This window comes from Chrysochloris asiatica, unplaced genomic scaffold (genome assembly GCF_000296735.1).
Source record: "Chrysochloris asiatica unplaced genomic scaffold, ChrAsi1.0 scaffold00021, whole genome shotgun sequence".
Lineage (NCBI taxonomy): Eukaryota > Metazoa > Chordata > Mammalia > Afrosoricida > Chrysochloridae > Chrysochloris > Chrysochloris asiatica.
In genome coordinates, this window is record NW_006408539.1 from 820,815 (window position 1) to 829,620 (window position 8,806).

An 8,806-nucleotide genomic window follows, 5' to 3' on the forward strand; every position below is an offset into this window, starting at 1 on the left:
CGTCCCAGGCTTGAGTTCCTACACTGTTAAAATACATAAAGAAAAAACAAATTAGTTAATCAGAAATTAATGACTGAAGGAGATGACCTAGGTTAAGATATTTAAAAGGAATAAATAAATGAAAGAACTGTTATTATGGAAGGAAAGACTTCAGTGTACTTTTAGTTAAAAACAGGTGTGTATTAAATAAAAATTCTGCTATCTGCAAGGTCAGAAAATAAGCAATGGACTACTAACCACAAGGCTGGTGGTTCTAACCCATCAGTCGCTCTTCAGAAATCCTATGTTTTTGCTGTTGTTATAGTCGCTACGAGAACGAACCGACTTGATGGCATTAACAACAACAAAAGGCAGAATGTTAAACCCTTTACATATACCAACTCAGTATATATATGTAAAGGATATAATCAAAAAAACCAATGATGCCATTGCTAGTTCCTTTTATAGATTCAGAAATGGAGACACAAACACCTTAAAGAGCTTGGCAGTAGGACACAAACTGCAGTTTCATGTTAATTCACTGGTAGGCCTAATCACCTTTGTTGTTGTTGTTGTTGTTATGTGCCATGGAGTCGGTTCCAACTCATAGCGACCCTGTACAGGGTTTCTGAGGAGTGGCTGGTGAGCTTGAACCACAGACCTTGAGGTCAGTAGGAGTCAGAACCTGCTAGAAGGCACTTAACAACGGTTTCCTTGAAGGAGCCAAGCAGAAGTGCTTGACAGCGAACTGAAAGATCAGGTGGAAACCAGCAGCCACTCCTCAGGAGAAAGATGCAGCAGTCAGTTTCTGTAAAGGATACAGCCTTGGACCCTGGCAGGCAGTTCTATTCTGTCCTAGAAGGTACTTAGGCGTTGGTTTGGTTTGTTTAATTTCCTTGATAGTTTAAAAATCATCTTGGAATTCCTCAAAATCATCAGTGTCCTTGAAAAATAATCAATACCATTATTATACCATAAGATACCATTAAACCTAAAGACTGCTTCAATTTAGAAGAAATTTCAAGCCCTTAGAACAGGATACAGGACCTCAAAAACTAAGAAGTTTCAGTAGAGTGCATAAGACATTAAATTCAGGATGTTAAAATTTCTTACTTTCAAAGTATTATAAACTTGTGTTTGGGGCAAAAGAGTCAGCACTAAGTCTACACATCAGGTGTCATTGAGCTGGTTCCGAATCAGAGCAACTCTATGCACTACTGAAGTGTGGCATTGAAGAATGAGCACTGGACTGCTAACTGCAAGGTCAGTGGTTCAAACCTACCAGTTTCTCCTTGGAAACCCTATACAGGGTCACTATGAGTTAGAACTGACTCTACGGAACTTTATAACAATCATATAACAATTTTAGAATCTACTAAAATAATTTCTTGTAGCATTTTCACGGACAAATTCTTTGATTAAAATAAGCCAAACTGAGTTTTAATGAAGGTATCATTATTTCTTAGTAAAGACATTTAAGAATTTGAGTTGAAGAGACATTTAAGAGGTGACATGATTTAGGTTCTACACCCTTTTATAGCACCCCTGAAGTCCTGGTGTGGCGCTGTGGGTTAATACGCTAGACTGCAAAGTCAGTGGTTCAGGCTCACTAGCCGCTCCTGGGAACCCTATGCAGGGTCACTATGGGTGGGAATTGACTTGACGGCACTTAGTAACAAAACAAAAACAGCACCCGAGTTCCTAAATGATACAAATGGTTAAGTGCTAGACTATTAACTCAAAGATTGGCGGTCCAAATCTACCGATGTGCTTCAGAGGTAAGGCCTGGAGATCTGATTCCAAAAGGCTACAACCATTGAAAACCTTATCAAGTAAAGTTCCTGGGTGGCACAAACAGTTTGTACTTGGCTGGTATCTGAAAAGTTGGCAATTCAAACCAACCAGTAGCACTGAGGAAGAAACAGGGCTGGTGATCTCCATAAAGACTGTTGTTGTTTGTTGTATGCCAAGGAGTTGGTTCATACTCAGACCCTAATGAAGGTTTCTGAGAGCAGCTGGCAGTCCAGTGCTTATCCTACAGCACCACACCAGGGCCAAGAAAACTCTAAGGAGCAGTTCTACTTACTTTGTAACACACAGGGTCTCTTAAGTCACAAATCACCAACAAAAAAAAAATCAAAACCCTGTACTATCCCCTCCAAGACTGAAACTGAAAAGGGAACACATGAGCAGGCATGCAAGATTGCTGATGACCACACTGGTCTACTGGTGAGTGGAAGAGGGGGAAAGGCACCAATGAACAAATAGGCTAAGTTCAACCACGTTCAACAGACTCCCTTTGACCTGGATATGAGAGAGAATTGGAAGAGCTGGTTGGTCCGAAAATGTGGTGAGACCTAGGGACTCCTGAACCCATGGAGACAAGGACATAGCCACAGAAGGCTAGAGCTGAGAGTGAAGTATCCAGCTGATATGAAGTGAGGGGAGACGCATAAGAACATCCAAACTAGCAGATAGTACCCGTTTGACCTAGCCTTGATGGCTTGATAATCAGAACTTGACTAGAGAAAGAGAAAAAAAATAATAAATTTTTTTTGGATAAAGGAAACAAGGGTAAATTACTATAATTTGATGAACCTGACCTATACTAATGGATGCAGATGCTCAAAATACCAACAGAGAGGGAAGGAGTCTTCACATCAAGTAACAATCCTATCCCTTTCTGTAAATAAGGTAGATAGGGATGGGCAACTTAGACATTGGCTACCAAAATTGGGGACGATAAGGGCACAAAGTGACTGGCTTACAAGGTTTCAAGAGGGAGTTTAGCTTAAGAGTGTGTGGGGGAAGATAAGAGTCCCCACTGAACAGTTTTCATCTTGTCTAGATGGGTCTGGTAAAAAGATATGTGAAGATTCTTATGATTCAATAGAGAGTAAATGTTATCATCACTAATTACAACGGTCACAACTGTAAAGGTAGAGTACAGGGGAGTAGTTAATCTTACAGTCCAGAAACAGAGGACCCTAAGACCATTAAGGGAGAAGAGCACAAGCAGAATGTGGGACCCTACCCAGAGAAGCATCAACACAAGAGATGGACGCAGAAATGAGGGCATGGAGAGAAAGAGTGGCTGAGGACTCTGGACTCATGGAAAGAGGGTCTGGGTGCTGGTGGCCAGGAAGTAGGCTTGTAGAATATGCCCTTTGGTTTCGTTGCTTAAATTATGCCAGAGTGTTTTTGTGTGTACACTCCCCCTTCCCCCCTCCCCCCCATCAAAAACAAAAACATAAACAGAAGGAACGGAAGCAAATACTGTTGAATGATGATGCACAGAGGAGATTGTAATCATTGCAATGAAATGATGGTGAAAAGTCGATGTTCTCCCATGTAAACTATCACTCAGTTTACAATAAAAACTTAAAAAACAAACACCAAAAAACCCCTATACTAGTTCTACTCTGTACACATGGGGTCATCAGGAGCCAGAAGCCACTCCTTATTAGAGCAGGCACTGTAGCAGAGTCAAGGCACAGACTTTTGGCTGGTGCCAGCTGCCTGGGCTTTGAAGCCTGCCTTCATCACTTTTTAGATGGTGTTTTGGTGCAAATGATTTAACCAGTCCGTACCTTCATTCCCTCATGTTTAAAATGAGAATGATAGTACCTATCTCACAGGGATGTAGTGAGGACTAACGCCCAACTCACATTGATGGGTAGAGTAGAACTGCCAGGAGGTTTTCAAGGCTGTAATCTTTACAGAAGGAGCTCTGGTAGCGTAGTGGTTACGAATCGGGCTGTGAACCTCAGGGTCAGCAGTTCGAAACTACCAGCGGTTCCACGGGAGAAAGATGAGGCTTTCTGCTCCCGTAAAGATTTACAGCCTCGGAAACCCTGTACAGGGTCACTCACTATGAGTCAGAACCGACTCCACAGTACTTAACAAGAACAATCTTTACAGAAGCACACTGCCACATCTTCTGCCCTAATACAGGTAGGTGCCATCTGCCGACCTTACAGTTAGCTGCAGAGCATTTAATCACTGCACGCCCAGAGTTCCTTGCAATGAGGGTTAGATTAAAAAAATACTAATACAAAACTCAGAAGTTCTGTATATAGTAAATGCTCTTGAAGGCCTGAAGAGCTACCTTCGGGAAAATCAGCTAATGAAAACCTTATGCGTTATTACAGTCTGACTTCAGCTGTGCACTGGGTTGGGGTTGAGCCATGAACGTCAACCACAACTAACAGTAAGTGATAAAAGGAAATATGTAAATCATAAAAAGGAGCAGCGTGGGGAGGGGAGGGAAGGTTCAAAGTTATAACTATCCAAGGCTTACACTGTAACTAGCCAACTAGAGCTGCCTACTAGATTTCCCATTTCTGGTTTTCTAGCTCAAGGTTCTTTACTGTTATCTCTCCCAAAACTACAAGTATGTTATTTATTTCCTTCCTAACAGATCTTTAAAGGGAACAAGAGCCCTTCAAGACAACTGGTGATGCGAAGTGGGGGCGCACTTGGGTCCGGTGGTGACTGACAATCCCTCTACTGTAAAACATTTTCCCTTTGTAATTTGAACTGTTTGAAATAAGCTCGAATACACTGTGTATTCTCAAGGGTAAATAGTAATTATGCCATAATTGGAGTTTTTACACAACTTCAGAACTCTGCTGAAGGAAGCTACTTGTGCCTTTATTTATCCTCATTATGACTGTCCAATGCTATCTTACTGCAGGAAAGTCAGAATGTGGCTTAGAGGGCTGGAGGTGGTTAGGCGAAATTCCTTATCCGCTCACTACTTGTACAAGCCAATTCTCGGATGTTACAACAAAGCAAGCACCATCGTTGATGCTCTGTTGAAGGCTGGGGGTTTTCTTTTCATTCGACTTCATCTAAAGCAACACTGGACTAGAGCGGAAGACTGACGCCCTATCAGAAATGGAAACGATGCGGGAGACGAAATCCACATCCGTGTAAGCAACCAAGTTCAGCTAAGCACAGCACTTTGCTGGCGACAAAAGGGGCGCAGGGTCAGGTGAGAAAACAAGTTAAAGGGGAAGGGAAAAGGGAGGCAGAATGCACAGGAGGGCGAGTGGGTGGGTAGGCGGGCAGGGAAGGACCGCGTCTGCGGACGAAGCCAGTGTCCAGTGTCCGCGGGAACGGAAGGTCAGGGCCAGGACCCCCCGCCCGGGCCCACGCTACCCAGCTCACCCGAGACCTCAGCGCCCAGCGAAAATGTCTGCACTTCCGGAAAGAGGGGAGTGCCGTCACTGGGCCAATGGGCACCCTAAACGGGACTCGACAAAGGAGCGCCTGCGTCAGCGTGTAGACACAGACGTAGCCACGCCCAGGAGGGGGGCCTGAACTTCCGGCGCTGTAAGACGGACCTTGTGACCGCACTGTTCTAGCGCAGCCTCAGTAGTGGATTGGAGGAAAGCCGACTTCCTGGCTGTCTTTCTTGCCGACACAATGCGGGTAACAATGAGGTAGCTGGCCCTATGGGTTGGTTCCTTAGGGGTGCAGTTAGTTCTCATTCTTAGTGACCCTGGTGCAGCGCTGTAGGAAACTGCTAACCACAAGACAGTTCAAACCCACCAGTCACTCCTTGGAAACCCTATCCAGGGTAGATTTCATCCTACTCAACACATCTCTGGTGAATAAACTGGCACCCTTGTTCACAGCTGGTAGAAGACAGGCAGTTGATAACCTTATACAAAACCTCATACACATTTTGGAATGTCAACAAGTGGCAGCAATCCAATTGTCCATCAATTCATGAGTGAGCATGGCACATACCCATCATTGGGACTCTTACCCGGCAATGAGTCCTGGTGTGGTGCTGCTGGGGGTCAAGCATAGGACAGCAAGGTCCATGGCTGGTGGTACCTGAACTACCCACTCAATACCTTTGTTAAAATTACTGCATTCATTTCTAATTCTGGTATTTTACTTGTAATTCTGACCTATTTTGCCATTAAGACATGAAATAAAGACACCAGTATTCTGCTTTTATTTTTATGTGCATTTTATTTTAAGTTAAATTTACTCCCGAGCCATAAGTTTTTGTTTCTTCAGTTTCTTCTGAGATATCTGGGGGAAGAGAAAAAACAAAACAAAACAAATTAATTGCAGTTTTCCCACTGGAACAATGAGATCAATACTTGCCATTTATTAAGCAGACACTATATTCCCAGCAGGAATCTGACTGTTGGGTTATACAGGTCACCACTGAAAACATCGGAAACACCAATCTAGAATCACTGTTGTAAAAGGAACATACGCAGCGAACCCCAGTGTTTTTTGCCCAACACTGATTAGAAGCATCCCCAGCCTCCTGACTTAAAGACTATAGTCATTTACCAAAATGTATTGTTTTTTTTGAAGGTGTGGGCTAAGTCCATTTTGGGACACAACATGTTTATGAAGTAACTATAGACATCTAGGTGAGGGCATCACCAGCAGATGCAATGTTTTCATTACTACAAATTTCCTCTTCACTTTTAGTCAACAGACGAGACCCACAAAAGCCAAAATAAGCCTGGATGAAGTTGCTCAGAACTGTTTGCTTTCATGGTTATTCCAAAGGTGTCCTAAGATAGTCATCACAGCAACCACAAATTTTCCTAGTATACATATCAAACCTGAGCAACTGCCTAAACAGTACCTTTTTCTTCTGGGCAACCTCCTCTTCTGGTTTAGGAACAATTTGTTCCTTTTCAGTGAGAATCATCTCAATATGGCAGGGGGAGCTCATGTAGGGGTTGATCCGACCATGAGCTCTGTAAGTTCGGCGGCGCATCTTGGGAGCTTTGTTGACCTGGATATGCTCAATGACCAGAGAATCCACATCTAAACCCTGGGAAGGAGTGCAAGGAGAACAAAATAAATAATTTGAAAACGGCCAAACCCATCCTGAACCCAAATCCCTGCCTTCATCATTTCCAGAAAATTTGTTTTCACCATTATTCTAAGTAAGGGTAGGTAAAAAAAAAAAACCATTAGATATTGTTCTATAAGATTAGTAATTAAGAACAATCCACAGCTCAGTAAATACACTTTATTCCTTTGTAACTTTAAGCTCACACACAATACGTTCAGCTTGGTTACCTTAAGTTCAGCATTGCTCTCTGCATTTTTAAGCATGTGCAGCAAAAATTCAGCGCTCTTTTTGGGCCACCGACCCTGTGTCCAACCCCACTGTTTGGCCTGAAGAGGAAAAAAAGGGAGGCGATTAGCTGTTTCCACCAATTTAAATTAGTACCTGACAAGATGAATGATGTCACTGAACATGTCAAGGTTGCTCAGAAATTTTTTTTTTTTCATGGTTAATCCAAAGGTGTCCTAAGATTTGTCATCACTGCAACCAGAAAGAGCTTGGCCATTCTTATACTGCACAATCACTTTTGTTTCCAAGTACTATGAGCAATTTACAGCTGGCATCTAGTAATTCTTACCTGGGCACACCTACCAACGCCACCATTGTAACGTCGGAATGGTACACACTGCTTCTGCAAAGTGACATCTTTAAGATACTTGGTGGCTTTCCGGATATGCATACCCTTGATGGCCTGAGCAGTCTCACGGGTGTTCTGTCCAGAAAGAATATAAACTGTAGGTTAATAACCAAGACATTCTTGGTTAATAGTTTAAAAAAAAAAAAAGCCAAAATACATCAAAGTTAAAACTCCCCTTTCTAGAGGTGAAAGAATATGGTGTTGGGCAATTCAAGTTTGAAGCTAGATGTGTCTCCTTTAATCTCACCACCACACAGAGCTCCCAACTTAGAACTGTGCTTTGGTGTAGCACTGTAGAAATGCTAGAGTGGTATATGCAAAATCTGTAGTTGAAACCCACCAACCACTTTTGGAAACTTTTATTACTACTGCTGTCAGTTGATTCGACTCAACATCACAAACCGATTTACAACAGTAGTTAACATGACTATCAGTTCTGAATACCTCATTCAAAAATCTTCATCACCACCTTTTGTTTTCAGTATCTGGGTGTTCTGAACAATACACCATAAAAACCAAACGTCTCAGAATGGTAACAGATTATGCAACTCATGTTATTGAAAGCACAAATTAAAGCAAAAGGCCAACAAGTACTATCCCTAGCTGTTATGTGCTCCTTCTTGATTTAGATACTAGTTCACTAGGAATGAGCTAAGGATAAAAGGATGGTTGGCAGCTGCTCAGAATTCATTCATTTTCACGGTAAATCCAAAGGTGTCCTAAGAAAGTCATCACTGCAGTTGCCTTTTTAGAAGAATGGTGAATTACACCCTGGAACAGGAATTCTTTTAGGACAGAAATATGACTCACGTACCTTAAAATGGACCCGGAGATTCGAACCTCTGGATTTGCATGCTAAAAAATAAGAAGTTTTGACTTAATGTCGTTCATCTCATCGTTTTTTAAAAAATCAGAATTAGAATGCTAATTACATTTCTGTTCACTTACATTTTGTGGGGTTTTCTGGGTCAAGTGAGTAGCGAACCATTTTGTGAGATTACCTATAAGGGAGCACAGCAAGATTGTTAAGAATTCACTTACAGACGACTGCAGCGTTAGTCATTATGTACTCTCGACAGCTGCTCAGAGTTGAACTGTTTTCATTTTTTATCCAAAGGTGTCCTAAGAAACGCCATCACCGCAGCCGCTCGTTCCAAGTCCGTGTCTGCTCACCCCTCTCGCCCTTTGAAGGGGGATCCCTGTCCCGATGTAAGCCTTTCTTCCCGGCAGAAATGAACCACAAATCCCGTGCATTCTCTGTCCCTACGTCTTTTGAGCTCTTAACCCACGTTAAAGGCCATCCGTTTCGGAAGACGGCTTTTCAAAGGTGAAAATGCATCGCCCCGACACTT

At 42.6% G+C, this 8,806-nt stretch overlaps 1 protein-coding gene across 1 annotated transcript; it reads right to left on the reverse strand.

Moving 5' to 3' along the window:
* Positions 1-5,965: 5,965 nt before the first annotated feature.
* Positions 5,966-8,451, reverse strand: RPL17 (ribosomal protein L17). Its single transcript, XM_006837485.1, has 6 exons — positions 8,403-8,451; positions 8,269-8,309; positions 7,395-7,529; positions 7,048-7,146; positions 6,605-6,796; positions 5,966-6,030 (listed from the first exon to the last, which is right to left on the reverse strand). Exons 1-6 carry the CDS (start codon positions 8,440-8,442, stop codon positions 5,983-5,985), a joined length of 555 nt encoding a protein of 184 aa, XP_006837548.1. The 5' UTR covers positions 8,443-8,451; the 3' UTR covers positions 5,966-5,982.
* Positions 8,452-8,806: the final 355 nt, after the last annotated feature.

Excerpts from the sequence above, each read along its gene's own strand:
- RPL17 (XM_006837485.1), bottom strand. The coding sequence starts at position 8,442 with ATGGTTCGCTACTCACTTGACCCAGAAAACCCCACAAAAT. Across the intron at positions 8,310-8,402 it reads CCCAGAAAACCCCACAAAAT|CATGCAAATCCAGAGGTTCG; the intron begins GTAAGTGAACAG and ends CTTATTTTTTAG. Across the intron at positions 6,031-6,604 it reads AGGTTGCCCAGAAGAAAAAG|ATATCTCAGAAGAAACTGAA; the intron begins GTACTGTTTAGG and ends CTCTTCCCCCAG.